At 39.3% G+C, this 18246-nt stretch overlaps 1 protein-coding gene across 2 annotated transcripts in view; it reads left to right on the top strand.

Moving 5' to 3' along the window:
* Window positions 1–18246, top strand: part of rnf19a (ring finger protein 19A, RBR E3 ubiquitin protein ligase) — a 36189-nt gene that overhangs the window by 15877 nt on the left and 2066 nt on the right. Inside the window, exons 2-10 of one of the 2 annotated variants that reach the window (XM_079591462.1) lie at window positions 1324–2167; window positions 9385–9593; window positions 9922–10066; window positions 10227–10389; window positions 12810–12924; window positions 14348–14509; window positions 15734–15947; window positions 16544–16687; window positions 17251–17851. In XM_079591462.1, coding sequence (XP_079447588.1) covers window positions 1324–2167; window positions 9385–9593; window positions 9922–10066; window positions 10227–10389; window positions 12810–12924; window positions 14348–14509; window positions 15734–15947; window positions 16544–16687; window positions 17251–17851 — 2597 coding nt within the window. Of the gene's footprint in view, window positions 1–1323; window positions 2168–9384; window positions 9594–9921; window positions 10067–10226; window positions 10390–12809; window positions 12925–14347; window positions 14510–15733; window positions 15948–16543; window positions 16688–17250; window positions 18104–18246 lie in introns of those variants that run through there. The other variant, XM_079591461.1, reaches the window with a different exon arrangement.

Below are 18246 nucleotides of genomic sequence, written 5' to 3'. Positions count from 1 at the left end.
AGCAGATGTGTTGTATACAACAGTGTGAAAGGCCTGCAGGCAGGGCTAGACGAACTTCTCACTCTCTCACACGAGGATTCTCATTCTCTTCTCCGGTCACATTCTGTCCTGTTGGTCTGTCTCAGGTTCCTTAACATGGTTTATGTGGCTTTCACTACCATGCAATAGTTTCTTCTATCCCGTACAGTATCAGTGATGTCACATCCTGTTCAAAAGTGGTTCTCCATTCTTTTTGTAATAGTGTCATTACTGTGAACTTGCTGTTTTCAGCCTTTCGTCAACTTTTCCACTGAGTCAGTTCTTCTCATCTTGGCAGTGTTTTAATGTGTTTTCAGACAGCTGGAATCAATTTCAACCTTTAAACTTGCTGTTCACATTAAATTTGTGAACTGAACTATTGCTTATGCATAAGTAGGCCTATGTGTACTAGTGTTTCTATAGCCTACCCAATTCTGTTTTGTAACAATGTAAATATATTATCGCCACGTGACGTCAGTCAGTTGAGTAACCACACACTCATCATTATTAGGGCTGCTGTATCAAATCAATTTAATTTCTAGTAAATTTAAAGCTGGAATTCATTATCTAATATGCATATCTTTTCATTTCTGGGTAAAGAACGTCACTCAAACTGCTAAGTGTACAGCAAATCGTTTACTACAGTGACATTCTATAAAAATGGTTAAGTAGCATTAAAGGACAAGTTCGGTATTTTACACTTAAAGCCTGGTTTTCGGGTGAAAGAAACAGCAGCAGAAGGGACAGCAGCACATGTCCAAATTTTAATCTTAACCTTTCTATTTCATCAGAAACAATCTGAAAACAAGGCTTTAAGTGTGAAATACCGAACTTGTCCTTTAAAGGAACAATTTACCAAAAACGACATTTGTTCACGTGCAGAACAACACGTTCCAAACTTGTGACTTTATTTCTTCTGTGGAACATAATACGATATTTTGAAGAATGTTGGTAACTAACTAAACAGATTTGGTGCACATTGACTCTCAAAAGTTAAACATCTTTTGTTTCACTGAAGAAAGTCTTAAAGGTGAAATGATGTGAGTAAATGGCGACAATTTATTTAATTTTCAAATTATTGCTTCCTTTTTCCTACTACCCTCACTCCCACATAGACTTTCCTCATACAACTTATTTTAAAATTGCAAATAGTCGCACCTAATATAAAAAATTTAGTCATAAATGCTTTAACATCTGAAAATGATGTCGACAAAAAAAATCATTTTAAATTAGGTCTTCTGTCTTTCACCGTGTAGGATGTGTGCAGTCTGTCTCACTCAGTTTCTGTTTCTGTTTCACTCACAGATCAGGTCGAGATCCAGCCTGGTGACTCCAAACTGACACGTGTGTCTCAACTTCAGCTGCCTGGCTCAAGGGAGCAGCTTGCAGAGAGTTCACCACCATGTCTTAACACCTTGCGCTCCCCTCTGAAAACCCTGTCCCCCTTTCCCTCTCTCTCCCCTCCCTCCCCCTCCTCCTCTTCCTTCCCTGCCCTCCCTGTAGAAGCTTCCCAGTCCTTTGGAAACCACAGTGCCTCCTCTGGAGAAATGAGCCTGCATCAGCAGCAAGGGTCCGAGAGGGACCTTCCCTCTGCCACCTCATCTGTCAGTTTGCCCTCTGTAAGGAAGACACCTAAAAAACGGCGCATCTCGCTTCGCTCACTGTTCCGTCGTCGCTGTGGTGGGGAGCCCAAATCTCGTAAATCACGGGCACTAGCCGCTGGAGTGGATGGCATCGCTAGTGTGGAGAGTGTGCACTCAGAAATGTGCCAGCAGCAGGACCACGCCTCTGCACTTTCTGCACCCGGTGTGGCCTCCACCTCATCTTCATCATCCTCATCCTCAGCCTCCACCTCTGAGCTGCTGGAGTGCCCGTTGTGCCTGCTGCGTCACACCAGAGACCGTTTCCCTGACATCATGACATGCCACCACCGCTCATGTGCCGACTGCCTTCGACAGTATCTACGCATCGAGATATCTGAGAGCAGGGTCAACATCAGCTGCCCAGAATGCTCGGAGCGCTTCAACCCCCATGACATCCGCATGATACTCAATGACCGTGTGCTCATGGAGAAGTACGAGGAGTTCATGCTGCGCCGCTGGCTGGTGGCAGACCCTGACTGCCGCTGGTGCCCTGCTCCGGACTGCGGGTAAGTGCACATTTAGACAAAAAATGCAAAAGAACAACGTTTATTTGAGATGGAAATCTTTTTGAACATTATAAATGTCTGTCACTTTTAATCCAGTGTGACCTTGTTTTTAATAAAAGTATTAATTTCTTTCAAAAAATATCTTACTGACCAAAAACTTTTGAATGGTAGTGTACAGACTTTCTGCAAACATAGCATGGACCTGTGACAGATCATAACTGTCCAACCTCAGACATGCATGAAATCACTGCCAGGTCAAAAAACAAATATAGGTCAACAGCAGTGCTCTTTTAGATACTAATATAGGCTAGTTTGCATTAATTCTTTGCATTTTTGCTTGTATATTTTCCATTTAATTACGTTTTTTTTTCTTCTTTTTTTTTTCTTTTTAAATGTGCCTATATTATAGCCTAGTTTTTTATTTATATTTCAGTTTTATTTTGTTAGAAAGTAAAACAAAATGTTTCCTTGGCAACTGGCTGAAATAAAATAAGTTATTTTTGTTTCAGTTAATGTTTATTTTATTTCAAGTAACACATTTTTTTTAATGGTTTTAGTTTATTATTATTATTATTATTATTATGACCCTGGTCAAGAATTTCATTTTGGTTTAGAAATGCATAAATAATTGATTATAATTTGTATACAGACGCCAACATAAGTGTTTAAATGTTTTATCAAAACATTACTAGGGGTGTAATAACGATACATTGTTATATTGAGATATCGTGATTTTAAAATGCGACGATATCATTGATGTAAACGGTATAGAGAGCCTAAGTCCCGCCCCTCCGCTTCCGGCTCATGGGACCTTATTTTGGAAAAAATATGTATGGTAGTCAATGGCGAGAGACAACTTATCTTTTTATTCCGTCTGAACTGTGCCCTGAATTCACCTTTGGCTAAGCCACGCCCTAGAATGTAGATTGACCAATTGACTAATTGTTGATACGCTAGCACACGCTGCTAATAAATACAACTTTATACTTGCGTAGTCCGTTTGCTTTGTAATAACGATTATAGAAGTGAATAGAGACACATACCTTTGCATGAACAATGTTGCTCTTGATATTGTTAGTCCCAGCCTCTGTCTCGATTAGGATATGCGGTGGTTCATTTTTTTAACTGTGACCGTTATGCTTTTGCCTCGTCTATTTGGCTTGTTGTTGCTTGCGTTTCACCGGTATGTCTTGAATATAGCCTTCGAACGCATACTGCAGCCCCTTCTACCTACTTCTATCAGACACTTTATTTGCTGCTTTATAAAAGTTTGATAAAATTTCAGCAGGAAGAGCCGTCACAGCATAAGCCATGTTGATACCAAACCAGAGCCCGGATGAAGTTGTCGGAGGTAGCAACAGTAACTAAGGGGGGCGGGGCTTAGCCAAAGGTGAATTACACATGATGTTTGTCAATTTAAAAGATAATTATGAAAGTCAAGAAAGTCGCAGTTTGTATAAAACAGAAGAGTAACATTTAGTTTTATGTGAAAATCGCTCAATGAACTACATCTCTCGTCTCGCACTATACGTCACCGTTGTATTTTCACAGTCTTATTATACCTCAACAGTTTTACATCAAACTGTGATTTTCTTGACTTTAAAATGTATCTTTTAAATGGACAAACATCATATGTGTAATTCAGGGCACAATTCAAACGAGATCAAAATATTTGTTGTCTCTCGCCATTGACTACCATACAATATTTTTCCGAAATAAGGTCCCATGGTGGTCCCTCGGAAGGGTAGGCTCTCTATTATTCTTGAGATAGTTAGTTTTATCCAAGGCTCAGCTTACTGTCTTTATAAGGTATAATTCACCCAAAATTTTAATTGTCAATATGTACTCACCCTCATGTTGTTTCAAACCTATAAGACAAACAATTTAAATCACCATATTACATTTAGTTTTTAGTAGTATGATTATTGAAAGCGTTTTAGATGGTGGTGGTTTATTTTTATATTAATAGAGGCGGGACATAGTGAGCACCGGGAGAGTGCGTGTGCTGCTTGTTGGTGTAACAGATCAATACAACATTAAACGACTATAAATAATGTTGAACAAAATGTAGGCTATAATAACGCAATGGGGGAATATTTGTGGATCCTTATTTGTGGATCCTGATAATACAATAATAATAATAAAAAAGTTTAAATAAAAAAAAACTCTTTATTTTGGCTTTAAATATCGCAATAAGTATCGTGAGTTCGGTATTGTGATTTGTATTGAATCATGACACCCCTATACATAAAATTTTCGATGTATTATGAATCAAGTCATCACGTCAATGCAGCTGCCGTTAGAAGCTCTGTTTGCTAAAGCAACAGTCCGTGTTCTAAGACGCGCGCTTAGGACTGCACATGTGCATTGGTTGCTCTAGCCTGAAAAATAAGCTTTTTTTAATGCTTTTTGAACATATGAAACTACATTTATAATACAGTTGTTGTCAGATTTCATTGGTGATTTTGAATTGTAAGCTTGGTGAACAGCTGCACTTGCATGACTGAAATAGCTGCTGGAGAGGCGTTTCAAAGATGGCTGCCGAGTGAAATGACTTGCCTGAAAAGGGACTTTGACAATGCTGCTAACATTCTGTTGCTATAGCAGCATGATAGGAGTTGGGGTTTTCATGACAATTTTTTTTTTCTTCTAAATCGCTGCTTTGGTTTTAACTGCATGGCTGTGATGTTGCTACAGCTGCCTTTGTGTTGCCACAGCTGCCATGTCTGCATGTTGTGTGTATTTGCTTATTTGTGGTCTGTTTGTTTTGGTATGCAAGTGTAGAGGTCATTTTGTGTGTGTGTAAGCATTTATAAACAGCCTCTTACCTAAATTGACTTTAGATGTGTCAATATGTATGTTTACATGCACAGTTATAATCAAGCTAAGCTACACCAGGTTTCACAGTCGAGCTGCATTCTTAATCTGTCAAAGTATACATGAATGCAAACTACCATTCAAATTGTTGTGCTCAGTAAGAATTTTTTTGAAAAGTCTTATGCTCATCAAGACCTGCATGTATTTGATCAAAATACAGAATCAGTAATATTTTTTGTTTATTATTAATTACAATTTAAAATGTTTTCTATTTGAATATAATTTAAAATGTTATTTATTCTTATGACAGTTTGAATTTTCAAGCAGCCTTTACTCCAGTCTTACATGATCCAGTGTAACATGATCCTTCATAAATATGCTGATTTGCTGCTCAATTTCTTATCAATGTTGAAAACAGTTGTGCTGTTTAATATTTTTATAGAAACTGTGATATAATTTATTTAAGGATTCTTTTAATAGAAAGTTCAAAATAAGTGTTAACCCCAAAATTTTGAACGGTAATGTAAATGCTTTTATTAAAAAGGCTCCAGAGACTTTATTACAATGAGCACTGTGATATTGGGCAGGGATTCAGCATTTCTCTTTTTGATCGGCTTGGGACTCTGAGCCAGATCTGTCTGGGACGTCATCTTGAAGTTAACACAAGCCAAAGGCACAGTATTGTGTTGTGATCAGCGCTTTTGAAGGCCTGACACTGGTGACACTGTCACTTTGAATGGAGTCTTTATCAGGCCAGTGGAGAGCCTGGCAGCATATCTTGTCATGCTAAGCACTCGGATCTGCATCCAGCTGTGCCTTGTGTTTGAATAACAACATTTTGAGCTGCCTTTTTCTCTTGTCCTTTTTGGTAATCGTTTACACTTGTTTATTTTCTCAGTAGGTACTATTAACCTGTCATTTTAGAGCAGAGGTCTTCAACCCTGCTCCTGGCTACCCACTGTCCTGCAACGTTTATTTGCAGCCCTAATTAAACACACCTGAAGCTGCTAATCAAGCTCTTCTGGATCACTTAAAGGTCCCATGACATGGGGTTATTATATTATTTTATAATGTGTCCTGGGTTGCCCTTATAACGTTAGTATGTTTTTTAGATAGAAAATAGTCATAATTTAGAAACAAAAGGCATTTTTCCTAGCCCAGTTTTAGCCTCTGATTTGAACGCTCTGTTTGAAGGGGCGTGTCTGTGTGAGACTTCAGTGTAACCGCCCACTGCTGTGATTGGCTGACATGCTTGCATATGAAATAGCTACTTATTACATGTGAAACTCTCTCGAATACTTTTACTACAGTTATTATACGTTTTTACTATTACAGCTATCGAGATTAACAAATCGTCAGAAGTTTTTAAAGTATTTAGATCTATTCCCATCACATAAAATGTTGCCGTGATGAGCATTGCGCAAGCAGATGAGTCTGTTATTGATCGCGAGAATGAAGATCTTATCATGGCAACGCAGTTTCTGCACTCTCTGCTTTCACCAATGCAAACACGATGATGTAAATACAGTAAGAGCTTCATGTGCAGTGTAACGTGCGTCATTGATTTCATAACGAGTTTGGCAAGTGTCCAGATAAACTCGATCGCGCTGTGTCCATGAGAAAATGAGCTAGGAATTAGGAACGCGTGCGCGCGATTCCTACAAAGATTGTTCTTTGATCTGTATATAATTTATTCACAATTTAAATACGATTATTTTCATCCTACTAAAATAAACGATGTGAAGTTGATATTTTAGTCACTGGCTTGACTTACTGAGACATAAACATCAGTATTGAACGATTTGAGAGAAAGATTACCTGTCTGAACTTGAACAATTACACATCAGAAATTGTTGCTCGGCTCGATCGATTTATTTTCAGGCGTTCGTCGAGGCCAGCTCTGTAGTGATCCAAGTTGAGGAAACAGTCGTCGGTGAAATGTGTGCCGCAGACATGCAAAACTTTGAGGAGTTGTGTCGGCGCATTTCCAGAGGAAATGAAATGAATCCACTGGTTCTTCTGGGGCTTGGAGGAAGGAACTAAAAAAAGGCTTCGGTGTTCATTTGTACATCCAATTATTGAGCAATTATTATGCTTCGCTCGCTCAAAAGCCATGATATCTCCTGTGGACAAACTAAAGTCGCGCGCACGCGTTCCTGCTTACTAGCTCATTTTCTCATGCGGGAAATATTCTCTGGGCGGGCAAAGCAGAGAAAGGGGAGGTAACATTTCCTCCGTATGACGTCATACGGAGGAGATTCAAGATCAGCCCGATTGAGCTTCCACTTTTTCAAAGGCAGAGAAAGATAGCAAAAGCTCGATTTACACCGATTGAAATTTCTAGAAACTTAAGGACCATATACAGGCTAGGGGAACTCATATTAGTGTTAAAAAACCTCAAAAATTGAAAATTTCATGTCATGGGACCTTTAAAAAATACAGAGGCATGTGTGCTAAAGCAGGTTGGAAAAATTAGCAGGACAGTGGGTCCCCAGGAGCAGGGTTGAAGACCTCTGCTTTAGAGGATGTCTGCTGTGTCTGCCAAAGAGCTCTTCCCAGTTAGATCAATTAGGTACTTTTTCTAGGTATTTTTTTTAAAGGCACCAAAGTATCAACAAGAATGTAGGAAACAAGAACTAGTCAAGGTGTCATGGCAGGTTGCAGTTATATATTGTGGTATGCTTTGAGGGGTGATCAGAGAGATTTTCCAACGATACGATTACGGTGCAGGTTCCTGGACTTTGTACGTTATTGATCTGTTCTGTATATTTCTGCTGAAGAAAAGGGGGTTCTTGGCCAGAACCTTTCTGTTTATATCTAAATATATAAAACTGTGTGTGCAAGAGACCCCGTGTGTGAGAGAACAAGTGAATCAACGTTAAGCTGCCGATAAGCTAGAATCACTCCCGCTACTGTGAACAGCAAAAGAGAAGCGCCACACTGCCTGCACAAACACCGGGACGCACACTGTTTGATTTTTAGACTCTTATAGTCATGTAAACAACACGTCACTGTTTGTTCAAGTCTGTGGAAATATGCTGCCAGTTCGCAACAGGCTCCGTTTTGCCTGGCCCGAGAACAGGCTTCGGCTCAAGAACGCAAACTATTCTGGTGGAAAAGAGCTACAAGAGAACTCGGGTGACCCCCAGGTTATAAAACCCTGCATTAGATAACAGTATTAAAGCAAGCGACCTTTAGATTTAATTAAAGGAATGTTGAATGCTTTAAGAATGCATTAAGCAAACATTTTGCAAAATGTATATTTTATTTTATTTTTAATAAAACTATATAGCCATACTTTTCAGACACTTTCTGATTGTCAGACATTTAGTAGAGCATGTTCATAGTTAATGTGAGTTGTATTGATTGCATTGTTGCACTACAGGGCTGGCTAAGGTTAGGTAAGGTTAAAGTCTTGGAAGACATGTTTAAAAATGTCCACATATTTTCTGTTTAGTGGAAAAGCTTTGTGCCATGTTTCATGCTGTGACGTTCTTCTGCTGTCACTATCCTTATTTTACTTTCTTTTTTCTTTTTTTTGTTAAGGTTGATTGTAGATCAGACGGGGTGTATTATGTCTCCAGCATTGTGTTTACTCTGCCATATTTCTAGAGGAGTCTGAAAGTGTAAAAGTCTAATGACAAAGGCCACATTGTTTGAGGAAACGAGATGGCATGGAGTTTCTCAGGCTGAAAATCGACAGTTCGCCAAAAGACATCTGGTTTGCAGCAAGGAGTTGTAGCTTCTTTTGTATCAAATTGTACAAAATGTAGTTGTCAGTCCACATGCAAACATAAGACTTATTCATGAAGTTTTGAGATCATGTCTTTTTTGTTGCTGGAATAACTGACTGATCCTGTAGCGCACATTCAAGGTTCTAGTGCTTTATCACATTACAAGGACTGTTGTTGGCTCTTATGCAACTTTTCTGTCTAGCACACAGTCACACATCAGTTAGCATAGTGATCCTGTCACTGTTTTCTCTCAGATCACTCCATCTGCCCCCTTGTGACTTTCCAACAACCATTATCCCTGCAGACAAGCACCTTCCAGCATCATTTAATAGGTTCTCATTAATAGAGATCAGGTCACAATGGCCATTGCCAGCGGTAATTGATGATGCCATCAGTTTGAATTAGCAGGGCTGTTAATCTAGATGGGTCAAAAACACTCCACATGCTGTTACCAGATAGCTGCAGTTATGTAACAAAGCAAATTATTTGTTTTGGATAACGAACAAACAAATTATTAGTTTACTAATTATTAGTTTACTGTAATTCGTACTAATGTTGATCTTGATTTTCCATGGTAGCTGTGCCCTCAGATATGTATTAGCAAATGCATCTTTTCTAGTATGTTCGTGTATAGCTATGAAAGTATTTGTCTGTTTGATTTGACAGGTATGCAGTCATTGCCTTCGGTTGTGCCAGCTGTCCAAAGATCACGTGTGGTCGTGAGGGCTGCGGAACGGAGTTCTGTTACCACTGTAAACAGCTGTGGCACCCAAATCAGACCTGTGACGCCGCCCGACAGCAGAGAGCTCAGAGCCTCCGTCTGAGACCCTTCAGATCATCGTCACTCAGCTACAGCCAGGAGAGCGGCGCTGCTGGTAAGCCCACAAAACGCGCACTAACACTGCAGACCCATAGCCACTTGACATCAAGGTTTGGTCTGCTTTATTGGTGGTATATCTTTTATGTCAGATGTAGGCCTCACTGAAGTTTGATTCATGAAGTTTAGGAATCACTGCTCTAGGATCAATCAATCAGAGTAGACCAATCAAATGCTGTCTAGAATGAAAATGGCATCTCTCCCTTATAAAATCACATACTGTGGTTTGTACCAAATGAATATACCAAATTTGGTGTGAAAACGTCTGAAATCTCATACATTTCAACGAGGAGTGGTTTTAACCACTGTGTCTTGTGTCCCTAAAGCCGATGACATAAAACCCTGTCCCCGCTGTGCGGCCTACATCATTAAGATGAACGATGGGAGCTGTAATCACATGACCTGCGCTGTCTGTGGCTGTGAGTTCTGCTGGCTGTGTATGAAGGAGATCTCTGACCTGCACTACTTAAGGTCAGTGTACTGAAAACCACTGCAACATTCACAATATAAGGCCAAATGACGTAAATCAGACCTTATCTGTATTATTGACACTGTGTGAGAACAGATGAAGGTCAGATGAAGGTGTGCTAAGGTTACATTTCTAGGTTTAATTTCTCTGTTTCTGTCACAGTCCTTCAGGATGCACGTTCTGGGGTAAGAAGCCCTGGAGCAGGAAGAAGAAAATCCTGTGGCAATTGGGGACACTTGTGGGCGCTCCGGTTGGCATTGCCCTTATTGCTGGCATTGCTATACCTGCAATGATCATTGGGATTCCTGTGTATGTGGGTAGAAAGGTGGGTTGCTCCTCAAAATAATATCTTAATGTTGAGAATGAAATGTAAGGTACCCAATTGCGATTTGTTTTTCAAACCCAATCTTTTGGATCGATTGTCTACACATTTTTGCAAGTTATGAAATCGGATCCTTTTTTTTTGTTTTTGACATATTTGCTAAATCTACATTGGTTGTCATAGTAATAAGGGGCTTTCACACCCGGTTGTTCTAGGAACTTCGTTATAGGAACTAGCCACTAGGATAGTTCCCCGGGAACTAATTCTCCCCCCCCCTGCCATTTTCCTAGTTGCATTCGCACAGGCAGGAGGAACTCTGATGCGGCCGACAGTGGCGTCTTTAAGCGTGGCATTTACTAACGGTGTCCACCGGTGGATAGAGGATGCCATGATCGGAGCGGTGTTTGTTGTAGTTTCGTGATAATGGAGATGGAATGTAAACGCATAATTTATGTGACTGAACGAGCAAAAAGTGGGACAACTTATAGGGACTCCTATTACATATCATCGAGGCTGAGAAAATAACACAATGCTGCAGACAACAGGTATCATCGCTGTTTTCCATGTTCGTGGAGTAATGTTCACACGGCTTTTTAAAAATGCCGGGTGCCGGTGTTTGACATGCGTTCGGCCAATCAGCGTACACTTGCGTCACTGGTAGTTCCTATTGTTCTGGTTTAGAACCTACTCTGAAGTAGGAGATAATTTAGTTCCCCCAAGAGTAGTTCCTAAAAATAAAATTGTTCCTAGTTCCTGCAGTGCGAATAAGCCAAAAAGTGGGTACTTCTGCCAATAGTTCTAGGAACTATGAAAAGGTGTCTTTGGTGTGAAAGTCCCTAATATGAGTGTCAGCATGGTGCAAAGAGTCTTTCTTCTACAACAACTGAGAGTAGCTGTCATTGTGGACTGAGAACTGAACATTCTGTCTCTGTTTACTCTATCATCATGATAATCCTTCAGGATGCTGAACTCGTAACGACAGCACAACTATTAGAGGATTACTGAATTTTATACATTCAAGCCGTAACTTTGGCTTTTCGTTTAGTGTTTGAAATACAAACGTGCAGTATGTGTGTGGCATTACATACTTGTAGCTTGGATTACAAAACAAATAGGAATGCTTGATATTGAAAACTGACATTACAATATTATATTTTTATGCAATGTATATTGGAATATCAAAGATGCATGAATTGATTAGTTCTGTTAGGAAAGAATGAATGATTCTAGAAAAAAAATGGGTTAATTTGTTAGGAAGTGCATCTGCATAATAAATAAATGATAAAAAAAAGAATCTTATTCTGAAGTTTTTGAGTGCAGTCCATCATGTTAAGGCTGAATAATTTGGGGAACCTCTTTCAGTAACCGTAAAGTCAAGTGTTTATGTATATGATTTTTCATAGACCACAATTCTACTTTTTCTGACCAATTCAAAGGGACAATACAAAAATATTTTTTAATAATTGGTTTAAATAATAATTAATAAAGCTATTATATTGTAAAATAAAAAAGGGTTTAATAAAATATTGTATAACTGTAAAAATACAGTACTTTTAATTTCTTTAAACTCATAAAATAAAAGCGTGTTTTTTTTTTATTTAAATTTTTTTTGCCTGTGTGTACAAAGCCTGCATATATTTTCAACAAACCTTTCATGAATTCTAAGCTGTCCTGATAATCATGGACAATCTTATATAATTTATCATTCGAAAACCATTACAGTTCCTGCATTATCAACCTTAACTTGTAATGTCAACTAATTGGCACATAGCATGGGTTAAATTAAGCAAAAATATACGTCATATTATTTATTTTAATTTGTTTCACAAAATGAGCTGTCATAGAAAATGCAGTCAGTTTCTCCAAATTCCTTTGTCATGACGACAAGATAATAAAGGGCCTTCATTTTATCTGACTAGAAAAACACTGTTGCTTATTATAAACCCTGTTAGAATGGTGCCAGCCTGTTGAAATCAGTTTGGCAAGCGCTTTTCTTACATCTGTATTAATAGACTTGAGATTTATGTCCAGCAAATAAGTATAATTTGTGTCCTACATTTTAGGATTTGGTTTCGTGTTCGAGTTAATATGCAGCCCCGTCTCTGAACCAGATGAACCCACTGCAAACTGGGTTACTTTTTACAATGATTAATAGCACTTCAGATATGTGCTGTTCAATCTGAATTTCATTATGAAGGGATTTCCGTAACGGTCTGTTTATCTGACCTGAATTCTAACTGAAATATGGCGACCTACATGTCTTATCACACACTTATCCACCTTGTTTGATCTTCAAGAGACTCTTGTTAGATCATCAAGTCGGAAATTATTCTAGCGTTATGAGTAAGCAAAGTGTAATTTAATCGAGAATAATGAATGTGCATGAGCAGTGTTCACTCACTCTTTGAATCCATCTACTTCAGATTCATAATCGTTATGAGGGAAAGGACATCTCGAAGCACAAGAGGAACCTTGTCATAGCCGGCGGGGTGACATTGTCCGTGATCGTGTCTCCAGTGGTTGCAGCTGTCACTGTTGGTAAGCTGACTCCATTTATTTGATTTTTCCTCCCTAATGAGTCACTTTAATTTGAATTACAGCAGTTTGATTTGTACTATTATTAAAGAACTTAATTTGTTTGTTCTTATCTAGGAATGGGCAAAAAAACAATTATCGCAATATAATTTCTCAATAAAATGATTACTAGAGTTCGATAAATGTTTCTATATAAAGCGGAATGAAACTGCGCTACTCATTTGATGTGCGCCACACGGACAATTTATCCGCTTGATTTACTAGAGCAGATGCGTTTACTCGCTGACCGGTCTCAACGCTGAGCAATACTGTGTGCAACGATATTCAGAAGGCTTTTCGATCTACAAATCATCATTTAACATGGATTTACTCTAGTAGCACTAACTGCACCATGGTATTGTGGCAAATGTGGGATATTCATATTAATTGTATTAATGTAGACATGTATTAATTGTATTAAAGAAGTAATGGAACACACAGTATTTATTGTGATTTAAGCTATAACATTTTTGCATGAACACTAAATATATTTAGGCTACTCTTTTTCATACGAATACCATAGAAACCATACAGTTACATTTTACCATGGTATTGAGGTGCTATATGTGTGGTTTTAACTGGTTATCATGATCTAAATGTATGCTACTATGGAAGACCAATGGTTTATTTCACAAACAGTCAGAATATTTAAATTTTACCATATAAAAATGAAGTTACAATTGTTTACAGATGTTAGGGTTTTTATTAATTAACATAAATTTACATCTGCATCCTAATTCAAGCTGCTACTGCTGACAACTCAAGCTACTGTCAACTTTGCATTTCTAAGAGACAAAACGTAATATTATTATTGCAAATCTGCACTGCAAAAACTATGCAGAAGATGCGTGTACTCAAAGTCAGGCAACACAAACCTGTTTTATGATTTGAAACTATCACATGTTAGAACCTGCAGAAAATAAGAAATTAAGATTTATTTTAAGGAAAAATTACTTGAACGGTTAAAAAAATTTAAGTGTTTGTCATGTTCTGACAATAAAGAGCAGTTTAAAACCACAATTACTGTCTGGTTTCTACAACTTTCACTTCACAAAATATGCCTTTTAAACCTATAAAATCAATATTCAACATTTATTGTGATAATTATCGACATCACAGGAATGCAGAAAGTGATTGCAACAATGTTGTTCCTATGTTTTGTTATTGTTATATAGGCCTTCCTTATTCTCACAGAATTAGAACAATTATTAAAACTTTATAGTTATCTTTGGAGTGAACGGCCCTTAACACTTTTCTTTTGCTGCCTTGTAAGTCCTGGCATTTCCTCCAGGAAATGCAAATTTAATTGATAATCTATCTGGTTTAAAGGTGGATGTACTACTTGTGTAGCAGTATTGAGTAACCATTATATTTTGTGTCTGCATAGGGATAGGAGTGCCCATCATGTTGGCATACGTCTATGGTGTGGTGCCCATCTCTCTGTGCCGCAGCGGTGGTTGCGGCGTGTCTGCGGGGAATGGAAAAGGTGTGCGCATCGAGTTTGATGATGAGAACGACATGAACGTGGGCACCGGAGCTGCTTTGACTGGTGAGTGAAACTCACTGAAAGCAAACGCACGGCTGTTCAGAAAGTGCACCGAAGGCAAAGCTTTCAGAATCTGGCCTTCTCTCTTATTCTCTCATTCACAGTATCTGTCTTGGTTCTCACCCCCAGGATTTGTCTATCCCATTTCACACTTTCTCTACTCCTTGCTCCGTCTTAATGCAAATGTGTGAAATGTGTTCTAGTTTAAAGTGCTCCTCCTGGAGTTTGCTAAAATGTGTACGATTTACCGGCTAAAGTTGGTCCCACTAGAATTGAAGGTGAGCCATATCGAGAGACCTTGAGTTTTATCATTTTCCAGACACAACTACTGATACTCAGATCAAGTTATTGTTTTCCTCAAACACCAAATAATTCCCATGAAGCTCAAGTAACTCTGGGAACAAATAGCTTTTGTCTTGATGTGCAGTGTAAGCTAGAATCAGGTTTCTCAAAATTTCATTAAACTATTAAACCGAATGCAGAAAAAATGTAAATTAAATTAATAATCAAAAGGATGTCTAATTAATCTAATTTATGAATTATATATATATATTAGGCCAAGTTTGATAATAAAATTGTATATATATATACATGAAAATACATGAATGTGAACAGTTCTTTCATTTTTGGCAAACTAAGTGATTGGTTTTTAGTTCAAATTAAAAATCATGTTAATAAATTCACATTCACAATCATGTATTTTTATTACTTTGAGAAGTACATTCTACTGGATAATAGTAATATATTTCTGTCATAGTTTTAAATTAAACCAACTGGGTTGTAATGAAAACCTTTGAGTTTCTGTGTGTATCTGATGATAGTTTTATCATGTTAAATGGTGAAATGCTGGTGAAGAAGCTTAATTTTCAGAGCTGCTCTGAAAGTCAGTGTCCTCACTCATATAGTGAGACCGCAGACGCTGACAAAACATAAGCGTTACGTGTGCTTGAGTCTTTTTGTGCTTCAGTATTCAGACACGTCCATTTCATGATTTGATATAAGTATACAACCAGCTTAACATTTATTCATCCAAAATTGGCTAAATTCCATTTTTATGGCTAGATTCTACAATTATGTCTACATTTTACACATCACTGAAATCATAGGGGCCTAATCAGTTTTGAAGGTGCAAATAAAAGTTTGACGCATAATGGGAACAAATACAATCAACAGTACAGCTCCAGAGTTTTTATTAACTGCTGTAATGTCCCCCTTCTACCTCAACAGACACTACTTCAGTAGCAGAGACCAGGCATAACCCCAGCATCGGTGAGGGCAGTGTAGGGGGTCTGACAGGCAGCCTGAGTGCCAGCGGGAGCCACATGGAGCGTATTGGAGCAATGAGAGACAACCTGAGTGAGAACGCCAGCACTATGGCACTTGCTGGGGCCAGCATCACTGGCAGCTTGTCAGGAAGTGCCATGGTCAACTGTTTTAACAGGTCAGTGACACCTTGTTTACATGTCAAGTCATGTGCACAACTATTGGCCAAAAAAAAAAACCTTAAAGGGCCATATCTCTTGAAGTCCAGTGCAAAATTAACAAATCCAAAGACCCAGTCCAAAAATACAATTTTATACATGCTCTGCAAGAATGTGAGTACATTTTGATGCTCTAACTTTAATTGGCTAAATTGGAATACAGATGTTCTCTGGGACATCATCTTCACAAAAACACCTTTTCTCATCTACTTAATAGTCATTGATTAAACTTTTTTTTTTTATAAAGACGGAAGCTCAGTGATTTCTGCATGTGTAGTTTGTTTATAGCCTACGTTTAGCTGTTCACTACTGCATGTGTAGTTTGTTTATAGCCTACGTTTAGCTGTTCACTACTGCTGATTGTATTTAGTCTTCAAAATTCATAGTTGTGAAGATTATCATGATGAACAAAATCACTAGGAATCATAAATTAAATTTTAGCTGGTGACAGAGCCTATTATCTGCAGTAATCCAAAAGCCAATGGCACTGTGCAAAAAATGTATGCCAAACATTAAGGTTGGTGTGAACAAGCCTTAAATTTGTTGTTTGTCTCAGGTTGGAGGTTCAAGCTGATGTTCAAAAGGAGCGTTGCAGTCTGAGTGGGGAGTCTGGTACCGTCAGTCTGGGGACAATCAGTGACAACGCTAGTACCAAAGCAATGGCTGGATCCATTCTCAATGCCTACTTGCCTCTGGACAGGTCTGTATTTATATAACTGAAAGAATTTAAATAAAGTTATGTAATGAAACTCTAGATGGTGCAGGCTAATAGGTCCTTAACTCAAACGCTTGCAATTATATATTTCTACAGCTGATTAGTTACTGCTGTATCAGTAGCTTATGAGCTGGCATGCTCAACCTTCAAATACTTGGTTAGCATTTGCCTTGGCAGTGCAGCGTGCTTTCAGAAACCCTTCATCTTCCCCAGCTCCACCTGTATAGATCTGCTATGGGTAATTAATGTATGCTATATTGTACAGCAGAAGCATGTCTTACTTGCTACTGCCAATACATGCATGACACATTGCAGTGAGCAAGTCCCGTACTTGCTCTGCAGTAGCAGATCTATTCCGCCAAGACCAAATATATCTTAACATTGTCATATCCATTATCACGCCAAACACTCAAGAGTTGTCATGACAGAATTGTAGTTTACCAGCACTTTGAGACTTATCAACAAATCTGTTTGTGTAATAATGATGTAACATCAGGGCCTGTAGAAAGTTGGGATGTAATTAATAGTTTTCTGTTGTTGTGGAGCAGAGATGGGAACAGTATGGAGGTGCAGGTGGACGTGGAATCTAAACGAGGGAAGCTCAGGCACCACAGCGGCAGCAGCAGTATGGACGATGGCAGCAGTGGAGGGCACGGGGCCAGCGTTTGCCCCTCTGGCTGTCCGCACGAGGGCAAGTGCGTGTCTTCTCGCTGGGCCAAGGAGCCTTCCTCCACCTCGTCCTCTTCCTCTGGGAAGAAGAGTAAAGGAAAGCTGCGCAAAAAGAGCGGTGGCACCAAGATCAACGAGACGCGCGAAGACATGGATGCCCAGCTGCTAGAGCGCCGCAGCACCAATTCCAGCGAGTTGGACTCGCCCTCCCTGAGCGGCAGCCTGCCGTCTGTGGCCGACTCGCACTCCAGCCACTTTTCCGAGTTCAGCTGCTCCGACCTGGATGCCTGCAGACCCTCTTGCTACGAGTCTCACATCCGACATCCCAACACAGGCGGAACGGTCAGCCCTCTTCCTGAGGTCGAGAACGACCGGCTGGAAAACTGCCCCGCCTCTGGGACCCTCCCACAAGCTGCGGTAGCCCCTCTTACCCCTGACGGGGCAGCAGAACGTCCACTGTGCTATATTGCAGAGGAGAATGTGAGTTTAATCTGTACGGCTGACGCGGGCCAAAGCTCGCCTAAAGAACACAATAACAACCTTCCTCAGCCAGCTAGTCCTGTGCGCAATGCCTGCATTCAAACAGAGATATAACCAGATGGGTTGAGTTAACCTAAATGCTTTCACAGCTAACCTCAACACCCACTTTATTACCAAGGATTGCACACTGAATTCAAGATTGAAATGCTTGTATGGGTTTCATGGAGGTTTAACGTCCCGGTTGGTCGATAATTCGAATGTTGGAGATGGAACGCCACTATTTACACTAGTCAAGGGCAGGATGTGCCTCGGTTTCAGTAAGCTGACCGTGACCAAAGGTTACCGTTTGATTGACAGGTTGTGTAAAGGCCTGTCAGTCTGTGCATACAGTTAGA

The sequence above is a fragment of the Phoxinus phoxinus genome, assembly GCF_949152265.1.
Source record: "Phoxinus phoxinus genome assembly, chromosome: 19".
In the NCBI taxonomy this organism is placed as follows: Eukaryota; Metazoa; Chordata; class Actinopteri; order Cypriniformes; family Leuciscidae; genus Phoxinus; species Phoxinus phoxinus.
This window is presented reverse-complemented; position numbering and strand designations above follow the sequence as displayed.